The 27,579-nt window shown below is 55.8% G+C and overlaps 8 protein-coding genes across 8 annotated transcripts; 6 read left to right on the top strand and 2 right to left on the bottom strand.

Annotated features, from left to right (window-relative positions):
• Positions 1-441: 441 nt before the first annotated feature.
• On the top strand, positions 442-4,164 carry SPBR_05527 (Cu2+-exporting ATPase; the record flags this gene model as incomplete). Its single annotated transcript, XM_040763790.1, has 2 exons — positions 442-554; positions 681-4,164. The coding sequence occupies 2 exons, from the start codon at positions 442-444 to the stop codon at positions 4,162-4,164; spliced, it is 3,597 nt and encodes a 1,198-aa protein (XP_040622304.1).
• Positions 4,165-5,020: 856 nt separating this feature from the next.
• Positions 5,021-7,504, top strand: SPBR_05644 (uncharacterized protein; the record flags this gene model as incomplete). Its single annotated transcript, XM_040763907.1, has 2 exons — positions 5,021-5,050; positions 5,120-7,504. 2 exons carry the CDS (start codon positions 5,021-5,023, stop codon positions 7,502-7,504), a joined length of 2,415 nt encoding a protein of 804 aa, XP_040622303.1.
• Positions 7,505-7,857: 353 nt separating this feature from the next.
• Positions 7,858-9,033, bottom strand: SPBR_06001 (tyrosyl-tRNA synthetase; the record flags this gene model as incomplete). Its single annotated transcript, XM_040764263.1, has 1 exon — positions 7,858-9,033. The coding sequence occupies one exon, from the start codon at positions 9,031-9,033 to the stop codon at positions 7,858-7,860; it is 1,176 nt and encodes a 391-aa protein (XP_040622302.1).
• Positions 9,034-10,032: 999 nt separating this feature from the next.
• Positions 10,033-10,483, top strand: SPBR_06256 (uncharacterized protein; the record flags this gene model as incomplete). Its single annotated transcript, XM_040764518.1, has 2 exons — positions 10,033-10,176; positions 10,235-10,483. 2 exons carry the CDS (start codon positions 10,033-10,035, stop codon positions 10,481-10,483), a joined length of 393 nt encoding a protein of 130 aa, XP_040622301.1.
• A 658-nt stretch (positions 10,484-11,141) lies between these two features.
• SPBR_06045 (uncharacterized protein) lies at positions 11,142-12,223 on the top strand (the record flags this gene model as incomplete). Its single annotated transcript, XM_040764307.1, has 2 exons — positions 11,142-11,480; positions 11,585-12,223. The coding sequence occupies 2 exons, from the start codon at positions 11,142-11,144 to the stop codon at positions 12,221-12,223; spliced, it is 978 nt and encodes a 325-aa protein (XP_040622300.1).
• Positions 12,224-12,691: 468 nt separating this feature from the next.
• On the bottom strand, positions 12,692-14,041 carry SPBR_05937 (uncharacterized protein; the record flags this gene model as incomplete). Its single annotated transcript, XM_040764200.1, has 2 exons — positions 12,692-13,933; positions 13,994-14,041. The coding sequence occupies 2 exons, from the start codon at positions 14,039-14,041 to the stop codon at positions 12,692-12,694; spliced, it is 1,290 nt and encodes a 429-aa protein (XP_040622299.1).
• Positions 14,042-16,935: 2,894 nt separating this feature from the next.
• Positions 16,936-18,131, top strand: SPBR_05989 (uncharacterized protein; the record flags this gene model as incomplete). The annotated part of the gene is made up of 2 exons (XM_040764251.1): positions 16,936-17,050; positions 17,110-18,131. The coding sequence occupies 2 exons, from the start codon at positions 16,936-16,938 to the stop codon at positions 18,129-18,131; spliced, it is 1,137 nt and encodes a 378-aa protein (XP_040622298.1).
• Positions 18,132-18,831: 700 nt separating this feature from the next.
• SPBR_06092 (uncharacterized protein) lies at positions 18,832-19,797 on the top strand (the record flags this gene model as incomplete). The annotated part of the gene is made up of 1 exon (XM_040764354.1): positions 18,832-19,797. The coding sequence occupies one exon, from the start codon at positions 18,832-18,834 to the stop codon at positions 19,795-19,797; it is 966 nt and encodes a 321-aa protein (XP_040622297.1).
• Between the last annotated feature and the right edge of the window lie 7,782 nt (positions 19,798-27,579).

The raw sequence follows: 27,579 nt of genomic DNA, 5'->3' as shown, positions 1-27,579 counted from the left end.
TTTCGTTGTTTTTCCGACGCCCACAGACAACAGGACCTACACCGTAATACGGCGTACAGAGAACCAATTATCGGTAATCAATAATACCACACATTCCACCCGCACGCCGCCCTGCGGCACACTCTGCGACCTCACCCCCTCGCGTGCAGGAGCTGGACTTCCCGCAGCAATAAGAATAAGCTTCGTCGCCCGTCGTGCCGCTGCGCCCCTAGGCTTTCTCTTGTTCTGCTTCTTCTCGTCTTCCTGCTGCCCTCCTAATGCTGCTTTCGTCTCTTCTTCTCCGTCGATCTCCAAACGCCCCGATGTCTCTGGAACTGCCGGCCCGCTCCTAGTAGACGACGAAGACAACATCGTTCCCTTCACCGGTGCCACCATCGCCGGCGCCCTTGTTTTCTCCGCGCTACTTGTTTGTCGACGACATCACTTTCACACACAGTCACAATGGCGCCAACGTACATAAAGGTCCCGCCGAGGGATCCGGACGCCGGGCAAGCAGCGCTGGGCGTCCCAACACCACACATGGCTACAACCACCCTCAAAGTCGGTGGCATGACGTGAGTTACAGCTCCAGCCGACGGCTTTCTCCGCCGTTCCAGCTCTCCCTTACGCGCCTACGGCGCGGTACCTTTTATGGTCCGGGACAGGACGAGACGCTAACTAGGACTTTTTTTCCCATGCAGATGCGGCGCATGCACTTCTGCCGTTGAAGCGGGCTTCAAGGGCGTGGATGGCGTCGGTAATGTGTCTGTGAGTCTCGTCATGGAACGCGCCGTCGTTATGCACGACCCGGCGCGCATCACTGCAGAGAAAGTCCGCGAAATTATCGAAGACCGTGGTTTCGACGCCGAGATCCTTGCAACCGACCTTCCTTCTCCTCGCATCCGCGACTCCGACGACGACGACGACCTATTTGATGTGGAGGACGAGACTGCCGGTGCCAACACCCAGCAGACCACCGTGGCTGTCGAGGGCATGACATGTGGCGCCTGCACATCGGCCATTGAAGGTGGGTTCAAGGACGTCGAGGGCGTCAAGAACTTCAGCATCTCTCTCATGTCCGAGCGCGCCGTGATCGAGCACGATCCCACTGTCCTCACTGCCGACAAGATTATCGAGCTGATCGAGGACCGCGGCTTCGGCGCATCCTTGGTCGAAACCAAGGAGCTGAAACCCGAGCGGCAACGAGGCGGAAACAGCCGGTCCGGCCGTGGCCGCCAAGGCCCAGAGCACATGACCACGACGGTAGCGATCGAGGGCATGACCTGTGGCGCATGCACCTCGGCTGTTGAGGGCCTCTTCAAAAACGCCGACGGTGTCCTTCGCTTCAACATCAGCCTGCTGGCTGAGCGCGCCGTCCTCACACACGACCCGTCCAAGCTTTCCTCAGAAAAGATTGTGGAGAAGATTGAAGACGGTGGCTTTGGCGCCTCCATTATCTCCTCTGTAGCCGAGAGCTCAGACAACAGCCATGGCTACACTAGCTCGTCACTGAAGGTGTATGGTGACCCCAGCGCCGCCGAGGCTCAGGCTCTCGAGGAGAAACTGTCTGGGCTGCCCGGTGTGCAGTCGGTGCGTCTCAATGTCGCCACGTCCCAGCTCACTGTGTCCCACCAGTCAGCTGTCACCGGCCTTCGTGCAATCGTGGAGGCTGTGGAAGAGGCTGGCTACAATGCGCTTGTCGCAGACAATGACGACAACAACGCGCAGCTCGAGTCGCTCGCCAAGACCCGTGAGATCAACGAGTGGCGCCGCGCACTCAAGGTGTCCCTCACCTTTGCCATTCCCGTTTTGATTATTGGCATGATCCTCCCCATGTGTGCGCCCGCCATCGACTTTGGCGCCTTCCAGATTCTGCCCGGCCTCTTCCTCGGTGACATTGTCTGCCTGGCCTTGACCATCCCGGTGCAGTTTGGCATCGGCAAGCGCTTCTACACGTCGGCCTGGAAATCTGTGAAGCACCGCTCGCCCACCATGGACGTCCTCGTCGTGCTCGGCACCACCTGTGCCTTCGCCTTCAGTATCGTGGCTATGCTTGTTTCTTTCTTGATCGAGCCCCACAGTCGACCGAGCACCATCTTCGACACGAGCACGATGCTTATCACCTTTATCAGCTTGGGCCGTTTCCTCGAGAACCGCGCCAAGGGCCAGACCTCGAGAGCCCTATCGCGCCTCATGTCCTTGGCCCCGTCTATGGCTACTATTTACGCCGATCCCATAGCCGCCGAGAAGGCCGCGGAGAGTTGGGACACGGTCGCCGGTTCGGGCGAGCCTAAGACGCCGCTCGTGGATGGCAACGCTGCCGAAGAGAAGGTTATCCCCACCGAGCTGATCCAGGTTGGCGACGTCGTCATCCTCCGCCCTGGCGACAAGATCCCTGCGGATGGTGTGATGGTCCGCGGCGAGACGTACATTGATGAGAGCATGATTACCGGCGAGGCGATGCCGGTGCAAAAGCGCAAGGGCAGTTTCCTGATTGGTGGCACTGTCAACGGCCACGGGCGGGTCGACTTCCGCGTCACGCGCGCCGGCCGCGACACTCAGCTCAGCCAAATTGTTAAGCTCGTGCAGGATGCGCAGACCACGCGCGCCCCCATTCAGCGCGTGGCCGACACGCTCGCCGGCTACTTCGTGCCTACTATTCTCGTTCTTGGTTTCTTGACCTTTGTTGTCTGGATGATCCTGAGCCACGTCCTGCCCAACCCGCCCAACATCTTCTTGAAGGAGGAGAGCGGCGGCAAGATTTTTGTGTGTGTCAAACTTTGCATCTCGGTCATCGTTTTTGCCTGCCCGTGCGCGCTGGGTCTCGCGACACCGACAGCGGTCATGGTCGGCACCGGCATTGGCGCGGAGAACGGCATTCTCGTCAAGGGCGGTGCAGCGCTCGAGACGTCCACCAAGATCACACAGGTCGTCCTTGACAAGACAGGCACCATTACCTACGGCAAGATGAGCGTCGCGAGCGTCACGCTGGCGTCCACGTGGAAGGACAATGAGTGGCGCCGGCGCCTCTGGTGGACAATTGTTGGTCTCTCGGAGATGGGCAGCGAGCACCCGATCGGCCGTGCGGTTCTGGGCGCCGCGCGCACGGAACTGGGCCTGGACTCTGAGGGGGCCATTGACGGCAGCGTCGGCGACTTTAAGGCGTTGGTCGGTCGCGGTATCAGCGCCACGATCGAGCCGGCCACGTCCGCCGAGCGCACACGCTACCGCATTCTTGTCGGCAATGTTAAGTTCTTGCAGGAGAACGACGTCACGGTGCCCCAGTCGGCCATCAATGCCTCGGAAGAGTTCAACACACAGGCTGCGTCGGCGACCAAGTCGTCGTCCAAGTCTGCATCTGCCGGCACCACCAACATCTTCATCGCCATCGACGGCCAGTTCGCTGGCCACCTGTGCCTGGCGGACACGATCAAGGACGGCGCCGCGGCGGCCTTCTCGGTGCTGCACCGCATGGGCGTCAAGACGGCCATGGTGACGGGCGACCAGCGGTCGACGGCCGTGGCGGTGGCCAAGGCGGTGGGCATCTCGGCCGACAATGTGTACGCCGGCGTGTCGCCCGACCAGAAGCAGGCCATTATTACACAGTTGCAGGCGGCCGGCGAGGTCGTGGCCATGGTCGGCGACGGCATCAACGACTCGCCCGCGCTTGCCACGGCCGATGTGGGCATTGCCATGTCCTCTGGCACGGACGTCGCCATGGAAGCCGCCGATGTCGTGCTGATGCGCCCCAACAACCTCATGGACATCCCTACGTCGCTCCACCTGGCCCGTTACATCTTTGGGCGCATCAAGCTCAACCTGGCCTGGGCCTGTCTCTACAACGTGGTGGGTCTGCCGTTTGCCATGGGCATCTTCCTGCCGCTCGGCCTGCACCTGCACCCGCTCGCGGCCGGCGCAGCCATGGCGCTGTCGAGCGTCAGCGTCGTCGTCAGCAGTCTACTGCTCAAGTTCTGGAAGCGACCTGCCTACATGGACGAGTCACTCTACGACGAGCGCGGTGTGCTCAAGCGCAGCATGGGCTGGCGCTGGCGCCTCGAGGGCATCACATCGCGCGCGCGCGACGGTCTCGAGGATGGCTACCACTTGGTCACTGGCAAGCGGTGGTCGAACGGCGAGTCCGAGGGTTACGTCCCGCTGGCAAACCTGGACCATGCGGAGGTGTAATGGCGTCGCCCTCAGCCTTGTTTGTTCTTCTCTGTTTTTTTGTCTTGTTTCTTATTTCGTTTGTAACTTTTGGCATAGTCCCTGGCGTCCTGTTTTACCGTTTCGTACATAGCTAGCAGGAGACAGCGTGTTTGCACAAGCAAGTCCGATACCAATTTACGCATATAGTTGCCATTGAGTCAAAGTAAACACTGCACAAACACGGACGATTTCGTACTCGCTTCGCCGTATTTAAAGTTCATATTTTTACATTATAATTCTGCCGGCAAAACGACCAGCAGTTTTGGCGGGGAAGCATCGCTCAAGCAAAGGATGACGTCGCCTAGTTCCAGCACGTGGGGACAGCTGTACAGTGGCGACTGGCTGCTATTGGACGGATCGACCGCCTCTTGTCCTTTCCGGAGCGAGACATTTTTACTGGGTCGAACCTTCTGTTTTCTCTTGCTTTTTTCTGCATACAGTGCATCGCACCTGCCAGCACTTTTTCCAACGCTAGCGACAACGTCTTAGCAGCACCAAGGAAGGAGCAGTCGAGGCTATTACTCTCGTAATGCAACTGCACATCACCAGACTTCCCCGGCCTTTTCCCTTCTGTCATTCTTTTGCCTTTCAGTTTTTTTCCACACACAGCAACCAACTCCCGCGATTCGTCAACCCACGTGGGGAAGCATTGGTCGCAGTATTGATATCAAATTGTGTATGCAGCTTCCTTTGTCAGGTCGCCTCAGTCTTTGCCATCTCATCGCCAGCGTTGTCTATCGTCGCTGCCATCTCAGCTTCCGCTTCCACCTCGACACTCGAATCCTTCAGATTCAACAAGGCTCATTCCACCCTGGCCGGATAGACTGCCGACACCATGTCGTCCAAACGTGGGCCATCGGTCCTAGTATGTCCATTTTCCATCGATCAAAGCTGCCACTCAATTGGCCATTTTCTGACCACATCGGTGTCTTAGGTTACCGACGCCCGCGAACGGCCACCAAATCGAGGCGCTCCCAACAACCGACGCACCAACACATCGTCCTCCCCTTCCTCCTCGTCTTCTTCACAAAGTTCCGCCTCTGGGTCAATTTCTGGTGGTGCGTCCGGCGCGTCCTCGTCCTCGCCTAGCCAGCGAAGCCGATTAGCTATGCGCCACATCTCGGTCGACAATGTCCTGCAGCACAATTCGGAAATCCCTTCCGGCCAGCCACGGGGCCCACCTGGAGCCCTGCGCATGCTCCCGTCGTCCGCTCTCTCGGCCGCCGCCTCAGTCGCGCGGCGGCGTGGACTCACAAGACGCAGCAGCAGTTCGTTTGGTATCAACACGGGCGGCGGTGCAGGCGGGAGTTCTGGTGCTGCAAGTTCAGGTATGAGCTCGGGTGTCTTGGTGCCGGGCAGCGCGAGCGGTGGTGTGGGTGGTGTTGGCAGTGGCCTCGGCCCGGCCGGCGGACCGCCTCTGCCGCGAACTGGCCTGCCCGGTGTGCCTTCGCGCACGACCAAGATTTCTGAGAAGCTGGTGCTGCTGCCGGAAACGGCAGACGAAAAGGCCAAGAGCGACGAAGACGACGAGGACGAGGACGGCAACGAGATCAGAGACGCGACATGGGCGGCAGCGGTCGCTGGCGACGAGAACGCCGAGGCGGCACGCCGGGCGCTGCAGCGGGCGCGCATTGCTCTCGAAGAGGCAGCCGAAACCGGCGAAGTTCCGCCGACGGGCAGCAGTTTGTACGACGGCGCCCGACCGCCACGCGATGAAGAGCTGGATGTGCTGCGCAAGCGTGGCGGCATTCGCGGCAAGAGCTACGCCGAGCGCCTGCCCAAGGGCCAGCGCACCGAGAAGGTGGCGCGGCTGACGGCATACTGCACGGCGCAAGCCTTCAAGATGCGGGCCACGGCGGAGTTCTTGCGCACACACCACGCGGCTAAGACGAAACTCTACGACGACTGCCTCTATACGGTGTACCACTTGCCGCTGCTTCCGGGTCACGACGGATATCGCGTACGCAGCCGGCCGATGCTAAAGACGCCTGGCACGGGCAAAACGGTGCTGGACCTGGAAATAGAGCGCAGCGAGCGGCGGGACGAGCATATCGGATACTTTGATGACTATGTATCACAACATGCGGATCATAACAACGGGAACAACAGCAACGACAACAGCCATGGTGACAGGGGCGACCACGATAACGGCCAGCAAATGAACGGCACTGGCGGTCACGGTGACGTCCACTATGAGCGCCAGGCCCAGCAGCAATCGCCAAACGAACAATCCCCGTCCGATCAGGAGCAGCAGCAGCAGCAAGCGCTCTACTCCATGTCGGCGTCGGCCGGCGGACCCGAGAGCCCCATGCCCACGATCGCATCGCCGGTCAACCGGTTAGCACCCGAGGCCAAGCATTTTGCAGAGATGTTTGTGTTCTCATACGGTGTTGTTGTGTTTTGGAACTTTACAGAACTCCAGGAGAAGGACATATTGGCGGACCTGGCCTTTGCGGAGGACGACGCGTCAACGTCAACGTCGCCGGGGGCGCGGTCGCTGGTGACACGCCCGCTGGACGAGGCGGACTTTGAGACGGAGGAGTTCCACTTTGAATACAGCGCCAGCGTGCAGCGCCCACGCGTGTTCAACGACATGATCACGTTGCTGCCACGGTCGGACCACATGGTCAAGCTGACCATTAGCCACGCGATTGCGCAGAGCACGAAGCTGTGCTTCTTTGAGGAGAAAATGTCCGAGACTATGCAGAACGCCCAGGACGTGCCCAAGACGCTGGCGTTGACGGGCGAGCTCAACATGTCGCGGACGGAGATTGTCAAGATCCTGGGGCGGCTGTTCAAGAACCGCGTCGACATCAACCTGTCCTCCAACATTCTGGACGTGCCGAATTTCTTCTGGGACGCCGAGCCGACGCTGCACCCGCTGTACGTGGCGATCCGCGAGTACCTGGAGATCGACCCGCGTATCCAGGTGCTGAACGAGCGGTGCCGCGTGTTCCTGGACCTGGCGGAGATTCTGGCGGACAGTGTGGCGGACTCCAAGATGAGCTCGATTACGTGGATCATCATCATTCTCATTGTGATCAGCATCTTGGTGACGGTGACAGAGGTGACGCTGCGGTTCAGTATTCTGGAAAAGGAAAAGGGCAAGATCAACAACGGAACCGTTCTGGCGAGCGCACGATACCTGCTGTCGTCGTCAGCAACGGCACCGCCCGTGGCCCAGATCCACCAACCGGTCGCGGGTGACACGGACTTGACGCTCGACGAGCTGCGGGCATGGGCGGCCCAGCTGGATGCACGGGAGCGGGCAGCTGTCTGTGGCAGCGATATCATCGGACAGACATTTGCCGGCGTATGAGGGCGAGGGGTGCATTTTGGCATTCCTTCTTTTTCTGCATAGCGACGCGGTATTTGACCGTTTATATATATTCTGTTTGATTTTTTTTGGCATCGTTTACTTTGGGCCAGCGGCGTCTTGGAAAAACCGCCACATACACAATGGCACGTTTTATTATTTATCGTTGTTTATTTTCTTGTATTTCTTGGATTACATTATTCACACATGATATCGTTTTTATCATGTTTTCCGCTAATGTGCTTTATTCGTTGCATCGTGTCTATATGGTTCTTTACAGATCCTGGATTTATCCACACCTTTTTTGCACCTCTTTTCTTACCTCTTTTCTTCCATTTTCTTCTATTTTCCTGATTTCACGCCTCTTTTGGTGCCTCGTCTTTCGGTGTTTCCTTGGCGGCCTCATCGCCCTTTGGCCGTACGGGGTAGTGGGTGCCCTTGTTCTTGACCTTCTTCTCTTTCTTCACGGGTGGCGGGTAGGCCAGGGTGGAAATGTTCTGCCACTCGGGCGACGCGGCGAACGAGTCGCGGATGTGCGCGGTCAGATGGGCAATGGCGTCGGCCACGGCGGGCTTCAGCAGCTGCGGCGTGAGCACATCGTTCTGGTAGTCGGCGTGCATGGCCTTGACGTCGCTGTACACGAGGGGCTCGAGCGCGTCGCGCGTGCGTTCGACGGTGAAGGTGCGGGCGCCGGTCTTGAGCTCGGCGGCCGGCAGCAGCACGTACTCGACAAAGGCCAGGAGGCCGTTGCCCTCGACGATCTTGGGCGCGGCCTCGGCCTTGCGGATCTTTTTGGTGATGGTCTCGGGGCTGTCGAGCAGGTCAATCTTGCTGTCCTCCTCGCTGGAGCTCATCTTGCCGCCGTGCAGACCGGGGATCATGGGGTTCATGATGTGGGCGCGCTGCTTGTAGCCGAGCTTGGGCAGCCACTCCTTGGCGGCCGTGAAGAGCTTGCGCTGGTCGACGCCGCCAAACTGGACGTCGACGCCCAGGTGCTCCTCGTCAAGGATCTGCAGGATGGGGTACAGAAGGCCCGACAGCGGGGCGTTGGTGGACTGCTTGACGATCTCGGCGCCGGCCTTTTTCGCGTCGTGTTCGGAGGTGACGGAGCACAGGCGGTAGACGTCCATGATGTAGTCGGGGGATTTCTGGTAGGAGGAGCCCTTGACGAACTTGAGCAGGGACGTGTCGACGCCGACGGCCTCGAGCATGGCGCGGATGGTCCACTGGTAGTAGTTGGAGCGGTGCTCGACGAGCTCCAGCGGCGCCTTGAGGTTGTCGAGAAAGCCGTGGATGTCGGCGAGCAGAATGGTGACCTCGCAGCCGGCGTGCAGCAGCTGGGCAATCTTGATGGCGGGGACAAAGTAGCCCGTGTGGGGCTTGCCGGTGGTGGCCGTGCCCCAGTAGACCTTGACGGCGCGGCCCTCGTCAAGGATGCCCTCGATGATCTCCGGGTTGATGGTCTCGGCGAGGTTCTCGTAGATGAGGGCGAGCTTCTCCTCCTTGGTCTCGGGCGATTTGCGGGAGGCCATGTTGGCGGCAGCGGGGGCGGAAGGGGTGGAGGGGGCGGAAGGTGGGAAAAATGCGTCGAAGATCAAATGGTCGTCAAAAATGAGGCAATTCGCTTTGCTGAAAGAGTCGTGAGAATCGAAAAAGAGGGCCGATGCACCGACAACGGGGGCCGTGACAGTGAATGCGCCGAGGAAAAGAAAGGACAGGAGCGAGTGCAAGCGGTCGACAAGACGAAAACAAGAGAAAAGGGTTCGTTTCTCTGGTCTAGCAGACTTGGTAGGACGAGGCTGTTAAAAGCACGACTGTTGATTGTTGTGTCGTCCCTGAAGTGACTCAAAAAGGCCGGGGACGCTATTGAAAGGCACTGGAGCAAGGCACAAAATCCTGTCGTTAGTGGGCCACCAGCGCTGCAACAGAGGGGTTGCAGATCGGATTAAGCGAGTAGCGAATCCATCGATATCACTCTAAGCGAATAAGGGCGCTATCTGAAGGAAGTCTCAAACTCCTAGCCGTATCTGGCTAGCGTCTTGCGGTGACGCGCAAAGTGCAGCTGTGTTGAGTGCACTTGCAGCTTTATCTGCGACGTAGTCAGCTCCTGCTCTGGCAGGGCGATCGCGGCTTCCAGGCCTCGCTCTAGGCCTTGATCCCAGTCTCGCCACTGTAAGTATATTTGGAAGCGACGACTGCCTGTCGTCTCGTTCTCTCCTCCTTCCCCTTCTGCCAAGACGGTCGTGCTCGCCAAAGTCGGGCAATTTGTGTTCAATTGAATTTCTACTTTTAGCATCTCTCAATTGTCTTCTTCGTCTTTGCCAACGCCAGTCGGAATAGTTATTCGACACATCTCCCAATACTCGCTTCGCACAACAGTCGCGCAAAACTAGCGACGTCATTGCATCGGCTCCAAATCCCACAAATCTCACTCATCTCGCGATCCACTGTAACCTTCGGTTCTCGGAAACTGTCGACCTCTGCCAGAGAGACTTGTCACCTTTTTTTTCTTATCTCGCCTACCCGCCACCATGTGTATCGTCTTCACGTGCGGCGAGCACACGTTCCGCAAGGAAATCGAGGGCTACGAGGGCGTCGTCTGCCGCTGCCACAACTGCGGCAACTACAGCGGCCACCCCATCAAGACACATCCCTGGTTCACCCTTTGCTTTGTTGTATGTTCCAAGTCCCATGCGTCCTCGTCTCGCTTGAACATTCCTGCTGACAAAACAGCCCGTCATTCCATTCTCGTTCCACGGCTACGAAGACATCGCCTGCCACGTCTGCAACTACTCGGAGCCGCTCGACCAACGTCCGGACGTGCTGGCCATGCGACACGGCGGCGGCGGCCAGGTACCAATGCAGCCTCAAGGCGGCTACAAACCACCGCCGCAAGGACAGTACCAAGGCCAACAGCAAGGACCACCGCAGCCGCAGCCGCAGCAACAGCCGGGGCAGAACGGCGCCATGCGGTACGGCTAGTACAGACACAGCAAGATGGAGATTAGCCGGTTGTTGTTGGCACTGTATTTTTTGGGTTTTGTTTTGCAATTTGCGCTTCATTTGCCCTTGTTTCTATTGTTCTCTGCATCTATTCCGTCACTCGTTCTGCCTTATTTGTCCATCTTTTCTACATGTCACGGCGCAGGTTGACCATTGGGGTATTTTGTTGTAGGGATTTTTCCGTCAGTATTGTTGGCATTCGCTGTATATTACTCCGGAGAAATTGAGGGAGTTAAGATCACAATTCCACAGTTCTACATGATTATACAAGACAGTTTCCGCCCGAAATGCGTCACAATGCCGGCAGGCCTCCCATATGCGGCTTGGTCGAACTATATGACGTCTTGGCTTCTCAGCTACTCACCAGCCAACGTAATACTTGCTGTGCTCCAGTGTACTCTCACGGCGCATCCCAGTGGCTGCTGCTGTCCGGCAGCCGCATTAGCGTGCTTCTGACGCGTACGAATACCCCACAACTGGGCGTCGTGCGGCGTATCAAGCACCTAAAACATAGCGCGGTTTACTGTGACACGATAAGCTGCATCTTATCGCTAAATTTTGCAGTAGCATCTAGATCATCGCCCTGGCCCATCACCAGCAGTAAGAAGCAACACAGACACGTCCGACACAGCCCACCATGCTGCACGACCTCAGCCTCGTGTGGACGTCCGACACGCCGGCCGCCGATGTGGCGAGTACGCTCGCCATGAGCGCCGAGCTCGGCTACGACGTGGTCGCCCTCGATCACGTCTATAGTGGGCCTTTGCCGCCCATCATTACGAATCCTTTGGAATCTGTTGTCAAGGTAGCAACTGGTGTGATGGGTTCCGCTGCCGCAACGACCTCGACGAGCTTAACGGCCTCAACAGCCCCAGCCCCCCGGCCGCGCATCCTCCACCGCGCCACCATCGTCGTCTCTGACTTCGCCGCCAACCACCGCCTCGGCGCCTTTGCCGCCGCCTACGACCTCGTCGCCGTCCGCCCGACCAATGAAAAGGCGTTTCAGTCTGCCTGCCTCAACATGACCGAGCCCGCCCTCATCAGCCTGGACCTGACTACCTACTTCCCCTTTACTTTAAGCCCCGCACCTGCATGGCCGCCGTGCGCCGCGGCCTGCACTTTGAAGTGTGCTATTCACAGGCCCTGCGAGGCGGCACCAGCGGCGGTGGCAGCGGCGCCGGCGATCATGGATCCTCGGCGTCGTCCTCGGCCGACAAGAGCGGGAGCGCCGCCCGCGCGCGGGCCCTGTTCGTGGCCAACCTGACGGGCCTGATGCGGGCGACACGCGGCCGCGGTATTGTCGTGAGTTCCGGGGCCCACATCAAGGGTGGCGGCGCGTTTGAGCTGCGCGGGCCGGCCGACGTCGTGAACCTGCTGGCCGTATGGGGCCTGCCGCCGGACCGGGGAACGGAAGCGATGGCAGCGCTGCCGCGGAGCATTGTGGCCAACGAAGGTCTGCGGCGGCGCGGGTTCCGGGGTGTTATCGATGTTGTTCAGGCAGCAGGTGGTGGCGAGGCGATAGAGACGGCCGGCAAGCACAAGCAAGGGAAGGAGAAGGAGAAGGAGAAGCAGCAACAACAGCAGCAGCAACAAAAACAGCAAAAACAGAAACATCAGAAAGGCACCGACCAGAAGAAGCGGAAGGCCGACGATGGGTTGGCCAACGGTCCACCACAGGCACGGCAACAGCAGTCGAAAAAGCAGCGCAAAGGGCCATGATAGCCTACAGACCAGAGTGTGCGATAGGAGCAACAGTGCTACGCAAGACGTGGGCATGTACAGTTACAGACAGCAACGATACCCTAAGAAGCATGGCGAAGCATCAAATTTGAATCATCTTGTTTTTATTTTGATAAAGAGTCTTGCTCTTTCCCCCACTGTCCATTTATATTTTCAAAGTAATACATTTTGCTGGCCCGCAGGTACCGGGGCAGACGCTCTCTCGCCTTTCTTCGGTCCTTCTCTCGGTCCCTCGAAAAGGTTGTCGGATTATATACAGCGGAAAAGTAGAAGGGACTTAAAACGAGAGAAAGATACAGAAAAGGAAAGACGCAAAACCCGAAGAAGAGTGACAAAAAAGAAGCCAATGTAAAGACAGAACGGGGTCCAGAGGACGTACGAGGCGAACCAGCAACAAAAAAACCCTACCAACCCAACAGGCCCAGCATGGTCTAGGAACTTCCTACTTCAAGCAGGCACTAATGTCTGGGCCGCCAGGTTACCGAGGGTCAGCACACTGTTCAGAGACAGGCCGCTTAGGTTGATCGACAGCTCCTGCGGGTTGTTGGCTACAGCCGGTGCAGCAGCGACCGGCGCGGCCGTCGTCTGCACAGATCCCAGGTCCACGGTCGTCTGCAGCGAGTTGATTGAGGTCAGAGCAGTCAAAGCAGGGAGACCAGCAGCAGCCGTGGTTCCACCTAGGGGGACGAGAGTGTTGGCAGAGGAGGCGGTGGTGGACACAGCGGCGGGTTGGACAGCAAGCGAGGTGGCAGACGAGAGCGGCGGGAGACCAACAGCAGCGGCCGAGGTGGACGTCGACAGAGGCGGGAGCGCAGCGAGGGACGGAGAGGTCGCGGCAGCAGCACCCGCGACATTCGAGGTGGCCGCAACGGCCGGAGCCGTCGCGGCAACAGCAGACGCCGCGGGTGGCACGACCTTGGTGGAGGTGCGCGCAGCGGCGGGCACGGCAATGACCGTGACACCGACACCGCCCGTGGGTGTACCATCAACGGCACCACCTGCCGCGACGCCACCCGCCGCAGCTGCATCAGTCGCAGCCACGGGGGCAGCGGCAGGAGACGACGCGGCAGCCGCAGCACCGGCCACGGCAGCCGATGACACCGCCACAGGCGCGGGCGCAGCGGCCGCCGCACCAGCTGCAGCTGCCGTCACAGTCACACTGACAGTCTCTGTCACGGTCGTCGCATCGGCCGAGACCGTCACCGTCACCGTAGCAGGTGCAGCGGATACAGCTGCCGCACCGAGAGCGACGGCGGCTGTAGGCGACACAGCGGCACCAGCGGCACCAGCGGCACCAGCGGCACCGGCGGCACCAGCTGCAACAGGAGCAACAGGAGCGGACGGCTCTGCGGGTGACCGAGACACAGCAATCACGGTCGCATTGCCGGTGTCGGCAGGCTGGGCACCAACAGTAATCGTTTGGCGTGCAGTTACGGTGCTGACGGTTGGGCAGTTGTTGTTGGCGCCGTTGTTGGCATTGGCGTCTCCTCCGTTTCTGCCGTTGCCATTGTTGCTGTTGTTGCTGTCGTTGTTGCCATTGTTGCCTCTGCCATTTCCATTGTCGTTGCCATTCCCGTTGCCGTTTCCGCTGTCGTTGTTGGCATCTTTGTTGCCGCCAATGCCCAGACTGCTGAGCAGACTTGAGACAAAGTCCCGCCTCACAGCGTTTGGCCGGTCGACCGCCGCTGCCTGAATTTTATTAGTTTGCACTCAAGAACTGTTGCTTGTTGATGAATGATATGAACCCACCTGTGCCAACGTGAGCGATGCCACCACCAACAAGGCCGAGGGCTTCATGATGAAATAGATTTGCGTTGAATAAAAAATAATCGAAGAAGAAAATAAGACGGTATCGAACGAGTCGAAGCAAAAAAGGACTGGATACCCAACAGGACCGGCCTTGCGAGTGCGAGAAAGACGAAGAGACGCCAAACGATGTGACTGAAATTGCTACTTGTCGTCGACTGTCGTCAATGTCGAGATGTCGAGATGTCGAAATCGCAATGCTCCGATTCGAGGTAGTTTGTCGGTCCGAGATTGTCAATGTTCAAAAAAGAATGGCTCCAGAACGTCCATCTGCGTTCTGACAGAAAACATACAAAAAAGGTACAATACAAAAGTACACAAATAGAAGAAAAGAAAAAATTTCCGAAGAAAAGAAAGCCAGCTCGTTGTCGACGAAAAAGAACGATGGTCGACAAGACAGACTTCTGCAGCTGATTTGTTTCTTCAAACGGTAAGAGAAGTGAGAGGCGTGAGAACGAAAGAGAAAGGTAAGAGAGAGAAAGAGGGGGGGACGAGAAGAGAAAAGCCAAGACCAGAGAAAAGAAGGAACAGAAAGATGACGAATACGGAGAGTCGGTAGTGAGAAGGAACCAGCAAAAAGACGAGAAGAAAAGCTTGGCCTCTAGAAACAAAGAATGAAGAAGAATAAAACAGGAGAGCGATTGGAGGCTCAAACGACTTACACTGTCTGCACCAAATGTCGTCGGGGTCACCCCCGGTCATCCCCAAGAACAGGACGGGGACCCGTAGCGTACTGCTAAGTACGACAGACAAAATACAAACCCTGTGCTTTATTCGACAGAGCATGTCGCACAGGGTTATTGGCTGGTGCCTTTGAGCAAAAGTCGGTGCATGGAACGACGCATTGCGGTCTTCATCAGGGTCTGTCGGAGATGGGTGGGTCGAGGATCCCAGTCGACAGCATTGCCCGAAGGCCTTGTCGCGGTCTGGGCCTTTTTTTTCTGGTGGGAACAGAAGACTAATACGACATGACAGCCCCTGGCGAGACTTCACAAGAGGGACACAAAAGAGAAACCCAACACGAACGGCCGGCCGACAAAACGAAACAGAGTCTATTCTGGGGCTGACGCGGCCTTGTTAGGGGACGTCAAGAATGTGAAAAGGAGGCATCACGGCAGGGCCACGGCCGCCGGGGAGTGCTAGCATGAGCGGTTGCGTGCTGGGGCTGCCAATTTGTCGTACTTCCGTATGATGTTGTGAATGATGCGGGCCACCTTTTGATTGTATTTCATGTCAAAAAGGGGTGTAAAGGTACCTTTTTTGCCGTCAGCAGAACCAGACGGCCGCAACGATTCAGGAGATGTTGTCAACAAAAGACAAGGCAATGGCCCTGAGGGCGTCGCCTGGACCTTGACCTGGTGGCCACTGCACGGCGTGAGTGAAAAGAAAGGCAAAATAAGCTTTCCGTCAGAACAGGGACGAGGAACAACGATGCTGTCAATTGAGCAGACGGAGTAGGTCGAGGGTGTCGGAGGATGTTCGAGGGTGGGCCCAGAAACGGATGTTTTGGGTTTCTGAGACGAGGACCGTGACGGCTTGTGTTTGAGGTTGGCGGCTTAGCATTGCTGGGGCAGGAAGCCATGGTGGGTCGGGGACGCTGGAGCGGTCGAACGTGCCTGCCGTGGGCCTGACTGGCTGAATTTTCTAGGAAGGCACGATGGACATCGAGCTTTCTGCGTACAAAACTCGCTTTTGGTTGGTCTTTCCTAAATCAGACCATGATGTGCCATGATGTGCCATGATGCGCTTGAAGAAGAGACCGGCAGCCACGCGATTCGATGCTGGGAAGGTGCGACGGGGCGCCAACGGAAGGTGCCATTGACAACAGCGCCAGCGTTGGCCAGCGATTGGCGTACACTTTAAGATGTGTGAATGCATTGGCTTTTGTTTTGAATAACAGGACAGAATGACGACTGCAACAAATTGTGTATCAAAAATACAGCGCGGATAAGGAGAAGTATTTGGAAGCAAGACCTACAGTGACAGGATGCCAATAAAACAGTGTGATAGTGAGCTCTGTTATTCACAACGGGCGATGGAGGAGGAAGGAGCGATATAAGTCATAGGATGGAATAAAAAACCAACGATTTTCATTTTTTTTTTTTTTTTAAAAAAAAAAGGTCTCGCTGGGTATAACCACGAAGCGCCCCGAAAGCTGTTACAATGCTGGCATAAATTTTGGGACCTGATATTCTGATAATGGAGGGGCTGTGCACGGTGATGGGGTATCATTTCGGAGACCCTATCTAGGCCGTCACGACCTCCTTTCAAGTGAAGCTATTTTGGGATGAGAACAAAAGAAAGATACAAAGTCCAAGGACAAAAGGGGGTTTGCAAAATAAAATCGGGTTAATTCTGGCGTTTCCATTTCTCTGATTTTGTTGTGCGAGGAAAGCCAAACACAGCAAAGCATTCATATCTATTCGTTTCTTAGGATAAAGAGCTATACAAATAAGATCACATAGAAACTGGACAAGCTAATCAGCTATGTCAAAGGCAAGTAAAAATCTATGATGCCCGCCCGGAATACCAGCACGTTAAGCACAGCAAAGCATTCGATAAGAGGCAACCCTACGAGCCAAAGTATGGTTGTCAGCCACGGCGCCATGTCTGTGCAACCGCCCGAGTCGGGTCTCGGATTCTTTTGTGGCTTGCAGATGGTAATTGCGCCTTCGTGGTATCCAGCCCGTTCCCAGAGTCTCGTGGGCCAATGGTTTGACCCATGCGAAAAGCGCCCCTCTCAGCTGAGATCGTGACTCGTTATTTGAAGCTGGGCGTGTCGGTGTTGGCGTCGATTTGCACCTACAAATATTTACCCCAAAGCGCATCGTAGAGCGACAGCTCCATGACTGAGCGGACCAACATCATCAACGCCTTCCATCACCATGGCGATCCACGTCTTCGACAAATTCTACCTGGGCCTCACGGCCGTCATCACCGTAGGCTACCAACTGGTGTTTTTCGCCGTTGCCTTTTGCTTGCACTCTGATAAACTGACGGGTGAGTCTTTCTGGCATACGCTGCTCGCTGTCACAGCGTGCGAGGCTGACCTCGTACAGATTTTGCGGGCGGCAGCAACTTTGTGGTTCTCGCCGTCGTCACGCTCGTCCTCGGCAGCCGGGATCCCCCGTACGATACCGTGGCAGCCGTCCCGCAAACGCGGCAGCTCGTCATTACCATTCTGATGTCCGTCTGGGCCGCCCGCCTGAGCAGCTTTTTGCTCGTCCGCATCCTGCGCACCGGCCACGACAGCCGCTTTGACAACTTGCGCGACCGCTTTTTCCCCCTTTTGCAGTTCTGGGTCGGCCAGATGGTTTGGGTCTGGACAGCATCGCTGCCTGTGACCGTGCTCAACTCGCAGACCGTGCAAGGCGCCGAGCAGGTGGGAAAGATGCCGCCTTTCGGCACGGCGCGCGACATTGCCGGGACGATCATGTTCGGCATTGGCTTTTTGTGCGAGTCGGTGGCCGACGCCCAGCGGTTTCGGTTCAGGGAGAGAAAATCGGCCGACAACAGCAACAGCGGGCTTGCGTTCTGCCACACGGGTCTCTTTGCGTGGTCGCGCCATCCGAATTATTTCGGCGAGATCTTGCTGCAATTTGGCCTCTTTACCATCGCCACGTCCGACACCCACTTTCGCGCCCCCTACGGTACGCATCCCGGCTTTACGTCGGCCATCTATGCCACCGTTGTCGGCCCGGTCTTGCTCACGCTGGTGCTGTTGTTCGTAACGGGTCTGCCGTTGTCGGAGCGGTCGGGCGCCGCCAAGCGATACGCAGCCGGGGGCGCCATCTGGGACGAGTACCGCCTGTACCTGCACCGCACCAGCATCCTCATCCCGATGCCGCCGGCTCTGTATGCGCGACTGCCCGTCGTTGTCAAACGCACCCTGCTGCTTGAGTTTCCCATGTACGTCTTCGTCCCAGGACGGAACGACTCTCGCACCAAAGACCCACAGCCTGCTACCGGTCCTCCCCAGGCCATCAACCGGGAGGCCGAGCACGGCGACGATCCCGATGCGGTTCCCAATGACCATCATATGCCTCAGTCAGCATCCACCCTGTCGTCGGCGGCCAAGTAAGCAGTGCGGCTGCGAGTGCGACGGGCCATGTATAGTATATCGTTGGATGCCATGCCAGTCGCTATTTTGTGGTTGGAATTTTGGAGTTTAGATAGCCGCGCTACTTTTACGAATGTTATTCTTTTCTCGCTTTGTCTTTGTCTTAACGACGGCAGATGCAGCACATGAGAGTCAGTCTATGCACCTTTGCACTTGCCACTTTTAGCACTCGGCGACCCTTGGCAAAATAAATGGGGCCAGGCCAACGACACGCAGTGGTAAGGAAGGCACCCTGGAGTAGCCTTCGGAACTAAGATCTTCCTTCCGGCCAAATGTTCCCCAATCGGCGGCTCTGCGTCTCGCGCCAAACAGCTCACTTTTTTTCTGGGGCGTGAAAGGCCATTGAGCATCACGAACGACGACGAAAAGGTGCACACGACCGCACGGCGCAACGAGCAGCCACACAACGACGGACGGTGCACCAACGACTCCGCCTGTCTTTGCTTTCTTTTTGCGTGCCAATTGTACTTGCACGTGCCCAATTGCTGCAACCGGTGTCCCTCACGTGAGTATAGCCTCCAAACTTACATCTGCCACTGTTTTTTACTTTTTTTTTTGTTTACGGGTTTCCAAATTGAAACTCGACGAGGCACAGAGCACTAACGAAAACGGCCTCTGCGCATTCTTTGTTGCCAACAGTAGCACGCACAGAACGACAGACATGAACTCCTTACGAAGAATACGGCCAGCGCCCCTCGGCCGCGTGCTCGCCGCCGCGCCGTCTCGGTTGGCTGCTTGCGCCGTCGGCATCACATCTGCATCGACCGGCCAGCCGCGGCACTTTGCACACCCCTTCTCCTCCGCTCCTTCTCTCTTCTTCGCCGCCTCTCCGCGCGCGCCATTACGCGCGTCTTCCCATCTCGAGTTCGCCTCCTCTTCGTCCTCTTCGCTCCCCTCCTCGTCGCCTTCCACAACCTCAAAACCAGCCTCCAAACATGTGCCGGACCCGATCCCGTTTGTCCCCGACGTCGCGAGCTTTTTGAAGATTATTGGTCGCAACATGAAGCAGCACACATCCAAGTTCCCGACCTGGGAGGCGCTCTTCACGCTGACGTCGAGGCAGCTGCGCTCGTTGGGCGTGGAGCCCGCACGCGACCGGCGGTACCTGCTGCGATGGCTCAATCTGTTCCGCGAGGGCCGGTTCGGCATCGGCGGCGATTTCCAGTTTGTGCGCAACGGCGTGGCGGAGCTGCGGGTGTACGAGCTGGTCGACCCGGAGAACCCCATCAATGTGAAAAAGATGGTGGCGAATGTACCGGTACCACCCGAGGCGCCAGCCGCCGCCGAGGCGACTGAGGGTGGGGGTGAGGGTGAGGGTGAAGTTGAGGGTGATGGTCCAGCTGCGGCCGAACCTGTAGCGGTCGACCCTGGCTACGATTTGAACGCTCGGCCGGTGCTCGTGCGCGGCTACAAGGTGGTGGGCGCCCGAGCCATCGCGGGCCCCTATGCGCTGCCACGGCCACAGCAAGAGGGTTCGGCTGTGAAGCTGACGGAAGGCATGTGGGAGCACAAGCGCGGCCGCAAGATTGACGGTGGTGAGCGCCGCCGGGCCGAGGTCCGCTTCAAGCGCCGCGTCGCCGAGCGCCGGGCGGCGCGCGAGGCTTTGCTGCATGCATCAGGCCTCTAAGCGGGCTCTGGCCCATCTGTTAGTGGCGTGTACGTTTCTCGAGCAAAACAAGAAAGCAAGTCGTATTATCCTGTACATTACAAAACTCATATAGTCAGAAGGTCATTGGGTGCAATAGAACCTCCAAAATACAACAAGCCTTCTATTTTTGTCATTGTTTTTTTACGAGACAAAGTGACACAGACGGGCAACTAAGCCTGTGTGAGACAAGCTCGTCCTCCATCCAAGTGACCACGGAGGTTGTCCACGTTATTGGCGCATCTATCTTGGGAAAGGCAGATTTGGGGTCTATTGCCCAGGCCCGGAGAAGGTTCCGAAGAGGTGGAAGAGTTGCACGAGTACCGTTTGGATCCAGGGGTAAGACGGCGACAGCGACAGCGACAGCTCCCAGTGTCAAGCGATACAGAGTAGTGAATCGTGCACAGCGAATGAAAGAGGGGGTGACCTCCCGGATGCATACACGAAGGGAATACGAACCGCCGCCTCGGAAACTCTTAATTCTTGGCCGGTTTTTTTCTGAAGACAGTGTGACGGCACTGCGTCAGATTTCTGGTTGCCTCACAACTGTTCCAAGTAGCCCAAGAAACCTCGGAAGTGAAAAGAACAGCCTTGCTGCCTGGCGTGACGCGGCTGCTTGAGGCTTTCGTAAGCTCCATCTCTACCTTGTCCAACAGAAGCACGTCCCATAGCCAAGGCTTCGGGATGGACCGTCCGAAGCACGATACGGCCCTCCGTTTTGTTTTGTGCCTTGTTTTATGAGTCCGATTTTCTTTCCGTATTTATTTTTTTCTGATATGGTTGCTCACAAAATGGTAGCGTAAGACACGCCAGCACGTCTTCCAGTCGTTTTGTGGCCGTTCCGGCCTGGTCTGTGGCATTTGACTGTTGAAATCGTATGTCTGCCTGGCTCAGCCCTACACAACGATCCTCCGTCTGGCATAAACGTGAGACAGCATGCCACTTTTTAAGCTCACTCCTTCCAGATGAGGCCTTACTTTTTCCATCTTGTCTTGCCACTCTCGCCTCTCTTGTCTCTTTGCAGGTGCCGGGGGAGAGAAATGGAGGACTCTCATTCGTGGATACGCGCGATATCATGATTTGCCATGGACATGGTCTGAGGAAGGAGGTGTGCACATATACTACAGGATATATGGCAAGGCTGAGGCCATACTGGGGCCAGGGCTTAGGCACATGTCGGATACAGGTTGAAACTTGCCAACCCGCAAATAACGTCATCTTGGGAAGCTCATAGCGAAGTATGGCGATGCCATGGCGATACGCAGTCATAGTTGACTTGAGACAAAGATTCGTTGGCGATTTTCAGAATATGGACGACGTATGAAGGCCACGTCGGCAACATGGCGGCAGGCAGTGGTGCAACACTGAGAATGCGTGATGCGTCCGATGACGACCGTTCCACGAAGCATCAAGGCACCAAGACCATTTTTTGAGATGCTCGGCCAACAGTTCTGCAACACAGTGGTGATGACATCAGTCAAGACGAGGCAACAATGGCCTCACCCTCTGCAGTGGCTGCACTACAGCTGTGCGCTTGCATCGTGCATCGTGCGCAGCATGTCTAGTCCATCATGAAGTGAGACGGAAGACGAAGAAGACAACGAAGTAAACGATACAAGCCACACCCCGTTGCATTGAACAAGATAGCATCGACGCGGCGCCTTCGTCAGCGCTGGCCCACCATAACGGCCACTCTAAATGGTCGCTGCCTTGCGCTTCCCACTTGGGCCGGATGTGCACATCATTTTTTTGTTATTTCCATGGATTCGATGGGAGCTTGTCGCGCCTGTGGAAACGAGCATCAGGCACGTGTCTGCGTGTACATGCGTACGTCTTAGACTCTGACGCACACAGGAGACGAGCAGAACCAAAAAAAAAAAAAAAAAAAAAAAAAAAAAAAAAAAAGGAAAGTAGCTTCCAGCAAAGTTGGGAAAACGGGCCAGGTGTGTCGAGTAAGTGAGGGGGGGATGCTGGAAGCTAGAAACGGAAAAGAGTGTGTAAGAGTGTGTGTGAAAGAGAGAGGGAGAAAGTCGGTAGGCGCGTCCGTCGGACACGGGCAAGATGTAAGTACCGGCCGCCGCTGCTTATTTTTTAGAACGGCCGTGTCGTTATTTCGACAAGCTGGTCCTATTGGTACGTTTTGGAATGGAGCTCGTTGCTCACTTTCCTCTGCTCGCCATCTCTGACTGGGTATATTCCGCGCGGTGTACGGAGTACTTTGCCCATTTGGGGAAGCCCCAATTTGAAAATGGAGCTGGACTCCGCCAAACCAAAACGGTCCCATTCTGGGGACAGTTATGACTCCCAGAGCTCGTTAGTATAGTCGTGTTGGCCCGTCATGTCCGTTCCTCGGGTGGATCTGTCGACCGGCGGTGTACTTTAAAGCTCCGTCTCGGGTTTTTGTCGTAAACCAAATGTGAACGCCAGTGCCTGAAACTGTGAGATCCTTCACTGCGGTTTGCACGTTGTTTCTCGAGCCGTTTGTGTGGGCATGTCGAACAACCCTTTGGGCGTGTCTGTTGTGGTATTGTGGGGATGTGATGTTGCGAGGATGAAAGGAACGGGGCCAAAGCCTCGCGTGTTAGGCAGCAACATTGTTTGGTGTGCAGGGTTTCTGTCGACATCCCGCCTTTTCAACTGCTGGAAGGCACGACTCGTGCCCCAATTGAGCGGTGGGGGTGTCGGGGAACGAACTGGAGACACAGAAGGAACGAGGGACGCTAGGGTTCTTTCCTTTTTCTTTGCGTCTTCTTGTCGTCGTTCCTTCTTTCTCTGGCAAGGCTTGAGGGATTTCGCCGACTGTGCAGAAGGAACGACCGGTGAGCCAAGGCCCCCTGATAGGGGGACTCGCGCTGAGGCAATGTGACTTCCCATGTTCTGGTGCTGGCCGGCAGGTCGCAATTACCAATGACGCAACTGACTAAACGACGTATGGGCATTTCGCGTTTCACGACCCCGATCGACTTGTGTAGCAAAACATCGTCATGCCGGCAACGCCATCGTGCACATCAACTCCGCATTTCCGCCGACACGACGATGTACGGACGGGATGAATACCAGAAAGAGCCCGCTCACACCCGCGGCAGGCATTGACATGCATACATATCTTACGTCGAACATCTCCGGCAGTGACTCATCTGGTGGGACTTCTTGTCCTTAGTCTCCCACAATTAAATATGGTGCATATTGCGTTCTGCATGTTGCATTGTGCACGCTGAAGTGTCCCGAAGTCAAAAGCTGAGCTCACTGTACCCCATTCCACGTTTTCGACAGCTCTACCGCGACGCACCAGACGGACGCAGCGTGCAGGGTGGGTGGTGGCATTTTGGGGTGCATCCGGTCGCCTGTCGCGTCTCTGTAAAGTCTGTCCTGCTTGACTTTCGGTAATTTTGGGGTGGCTTTTCCCACCCCTCTGTTAACAGCCTCGCGGACGCACCCTCCGGCGAGCAAACCCTTGTCAATGTTACGAGTGTGGGTGTGGTCGACCGGTCCAGAGTCCAGTTCCTGTCCGTCCGTCTCCTGTCCTTTGTCCTCCCGCGCATTCGCCCGTCCTCTCCTGTCCTTTGTCCTCCCGCGCATTCGCCCGTCCTCTCCTGTCCCTTCCGCTGCCCGACTTCTCTTCGTCCTGAATGGTCTTGTGACAGCCCAAATTTTATCAGCGACACCTCTCATGGAGCCTTGTCAGTCTCTTTCACCTCTTTGGGAAGTTCGCCGTGCCTGTTTGTCCCTGATTCTCCGTGATTCACCGTGATTCACCCTTCCCGTTGTTCCTTTGTAGTCCACCCGTCATTTCCTTTTCATTTCCTCTTTTCTTGTTTTCGTCATCCATGTTCGAAGCAATGCCCTCCAAAGCTCCCGGCTCGCAACAATCTCCCCCGACATATCCCCAAAACGACGTCACCTGGCAGTGGCCAGCATTGGGTCTAACACGGTTAAGCGGCGACCTTGCCGGTTTGCGCCGTCGACAGGGGTTGAGGGTGGAACCCCCGTTTGGGAGTTTGGAACATTTGGGGGTGTGAACTTTCCCTTCTTTTGTTCTAGCTCCGATCTGGGTTCTTGCTCCGAGTCTGTCTGCTTTGTTTTCCTTATCCCGTCTCGTTCAAGCCGTGCAAAAAGGGTGTCCTTGCCTTTAGTTCTGAATGCTGTGTCTCAAACCAAACTCCCAAACATGTACACTTCTTACCAACAGTGACCAAAGTGCACTGCCTCGTCTCATTTCGTTTTCCGTTTATGTCACTTTCGTTTCCCTCGTTTCGGCCAACTTGACTTTTGTCTTGTCTCGGGCGTCATTGTTGGCACGGAATTGGGGGAAACTCATTTTATGTAGGTCGCATGTTGTTGCCAAGAGGCACGTTCTGGCCAGAACCGTTCGTGTCCCAGATGTTCGACTTTGTTTCGACTTGTGTCGTATTTCGTATCTTGACAAGCCAACATCGCACTAAAAGAGTAAACGTCCGATTAAGGTTTGGCCCTTTCAAGTCGCCCTGTGTGTTTCGCAACTGCTCGTGCCGCTTGTACCTTTGTATCTTCGTTTCTGTTTCTGATCAGCCACAGGCTCGCCCAAGGCATTCAGAGCGCGTTCGTCATCAAATTGCATGTCGGAACTTTTAAAGGAGCTGCCTGGAGGTCGTTGCACGGGGCATGGAGTACGTATCGAACATCTACCATACTCAGTATACTATGGAACCCCTTGCGTTGATGCTCATTTTAATCCTCGAGGCTGTGCTGTAGATGGCGTCTAATCTCATCACAACGAATCCAACGTCACTCGGAAAAAAACGAACCGTATTGGATGCCCAACGCAGGAGCCTATGAAACAAGTTTTATTTATATATTTTTTATTTTATTTCGTGCATTGCACGCAACAGAACTCATTGTGATTCAGAGAAACGCCCACTTCATGACCTGCTTGAAAGGTAAACGCTTACATCGTTGAGGGATATCCCACACCGTGGACCAATGTGGATATCCGTTAAGCGAGGGCCTAAGACTAGAGGCGTTACAGCGCCAAGGGGACAAGAAGGACAAGACGAAAATAAAACGATTTAAAAATAAGCGTTTAAAAATGGAGGGGAGTGCTTTGTAAGAAACATACTTTGTACTTTGTTCTTTGTGACTTTTTGCAGTTTTAAACTCTGCGTCCACAGTCCGACAAACACAGTCCCGTATTCAGAAAAAGAGCGCGACGCAAGCTTCTTCACGAGCCTGAGCTGCACAAGGTGCTAACCACGGCACCCCTTCTCGTCTCTGGTTACCCTTTGTCTTTCCCCACGTTCTTTGAATGGTTCTTTTCACGAGTCTGTACACTCTGTGTAGTTCTCGGTGCAAATGCGACGTTTTACGGATTATTACTGCCGCGGGAATTTCACGCATACGCATATATTTTTATATTGTTTTTTTTTTCTTCCTGCGGCGTCCTTTACTTTTTCTTGCCCCATCGCGATTTCTTCCTAACGCACCCACCACGCCCTCCACACCATCCTACTTTCTATGAGGCTGGCCAGCCTTGGGACGCAACTTGCATGGCCGCGGGACATAGGGAACGCCCCCTTTCTTTCCTGGAAAAAGCCGAGCATTCGCGTACCGGAACCAACCAGAGGCCTTCTAATATGCCGTAGGGAGTGCTCCATTCTCTGCAATTCAAATGTCGGGGGTATGTCGTTTATCAGCACGACTAAGCCCTTCCAACAGTATGTACGTGAGAGCATGGCGTACAAAGCTGTGATGTTTCTGCACGTATTATTTGCTGACATCTTGTTGCTGATTAAATGTTAACAGAATCTCGACTTTATGGCAAAAATTGTCATTTGACGGTAAACGGAGTGTCAGAAGACTGCCTCCAATAGATATATTTATGGAAAGATCCGAGGCATTTTGGTAACTCTGTGTTCCGCTGTCTGCTGCCCGTCATTTGTCGTCTGTGGTGTGTTGCCTGTCATCCGTAACGTAACCGTAACCCGTTGCTGGATCGACATCGCTCTCGTGGAGCCTATTTGGGTTTCTGGCTTTGGCCATCTTCTATTCCAGGTCGGGTTTTTCAGTTCTGTCCGTGTTCGATTGCCATTTTGCGGCTGCTCACCGATTCTCGGTGTTTTCGTTTCCTTATTTGCCATCATGAATTCTCCCAAATCCCCGAATTCTATAATCGTTCCTGACCATCTCATCTAAGGTCATCTTTTGGCCTTTCAGTGGCTTCCAAGGGGCTTTCATGGGGCCTCGTGCATGTCAGGCCGATCTCGCTAATGCCCGCTGCCCACTGCGCCCAGATAAGACACCGGACCGTATTTCGTACTTTAATACTGATTACTGTGCTGTGGCTCGGCCCCTTCCAACATGAATCGTATTTGCGCATTTCGCATCTCGCATCTTCGCCATTTTGTTCGTTTGCGATCGCTCGGCGCCCGGAACGAATCTCCCCCGCGAGTCATGGACGGCGGATTCGGTAAGGCGTTTGTAGATATGTGTAAAGTAATTATGAGGTTTGGTACGCCATGGCAGACACGCACACACACAAGAAACTTTGACAAAGTGACACAGAACGAAAGCTCGGGAGTCAGTGCCTGGCGGCGGCTCCAATAAACCTTATTTGCCTGCCCAGAAAAAAAGGCTGCTTCCCCCCCAAGTACTTCCTGTGTAAAAAGTCTGCTCGCACGATGATACGCTTCTTATGAATCATCCTACTCGGTAATTACGCCCTACGACATTACCAAAGCCTCTCTTTCTACTTTCTCACCCAACGCCAGTGGTTGTCTCCATCCCTCGCTTGTCTTGGCCCCTGGGCCCTGGGCCCTGGACCCTGGCTGAGGCTCGGCAGTCCAACCACCAAAAGAATATGGATGCCTAATCGACGTCGATGCGTTCTCAAACAGGCCAGGCTTCTGCGACGGATTTCTGGATGTTGGGGAGGAGGAGCAGTTCTCAGCACGGGACTTGGACGGGCTGTCTGGACTTTCCCATTTACTTTCCTCCGAACGGTTTCATGTTTTGTTTGTCCAAACTCGGTGTTGAATCCTTTGCCCATGGTGGTCAACAGGACATAGAAGAATCCTTTGGGGCTGGCAGCGAGTCTGGCTAGCCTGGCCCACTGGCCAGCCACGGACACAAGACACTCAAAATCCTAAACGGCACCCACCACAAAACCGGTCTATCAACACGACGGCGTGCTTATGTTCGCGCGCCCCGAACAAATGAGAATGCGAATATGCGTACTGTCATGCAAATGAGAGTTCATCGGCCTGCACCAAACTCCATTGAGTAAGCCGTACTCCTTACAGGGCAAGATGGTTGATGGCAGATGATGTGCAAAAGTTCAAAAACACTGCACTCCATCGCACTCTGTATGTCAAACGGCCAATCTCGTAATGTCGTAGGTAATACGCGCTTTGCCGTCACAATTCAAACGGGCTCAGCAAAACTCCTTTTATGTCGAGGTTTGTCTAGTAGTCGTCTCCATCTTTTCGTGCCCATTTTTTTTCCTCTGGAATCTGCCTCTCTGAACCCGCGACAATCCGTGACTAGCCTTCACCGGTGAGCTTTTCGAGAAGGGTCCAGGTGCGACCTCCCAGTGCTCCATTGCTCCAATGGACTTGAGCATGGAAATGCAACGGACGTGGTGAGTGTCTTTTGTAGACCTCCGAGTCTTAGGGAGGTTTTGCTCGGGTCGATTCGGGTGTTGCAGCGAAGAATCAATCATATTTATGACGGGAATGTCGCTGGGCGTGACAGGTGGCAGGGCGCGGGCTGTTCCTGTTGCAGCTCGGTGCC

This window comes from Sporothrix brasiliensis (assembly GCF_000820605.1).
Source record: "Sporothrix brasiliensis 5110 chromosome Unknown Cont15, whole genome shotgun sequence".
NCBI lineage: Eukaryota > Fungi > Ascomycota > Sordariomycetes > Ophiostomatales > Ophiostomataceae > Sporothrix > Sporothrix brasiliensis.
The sequence above is the reverse complement of the archived record's forward strand: the minus strand, read 5'-3'. Positions and strand labels throughout refer to the sequence as shown.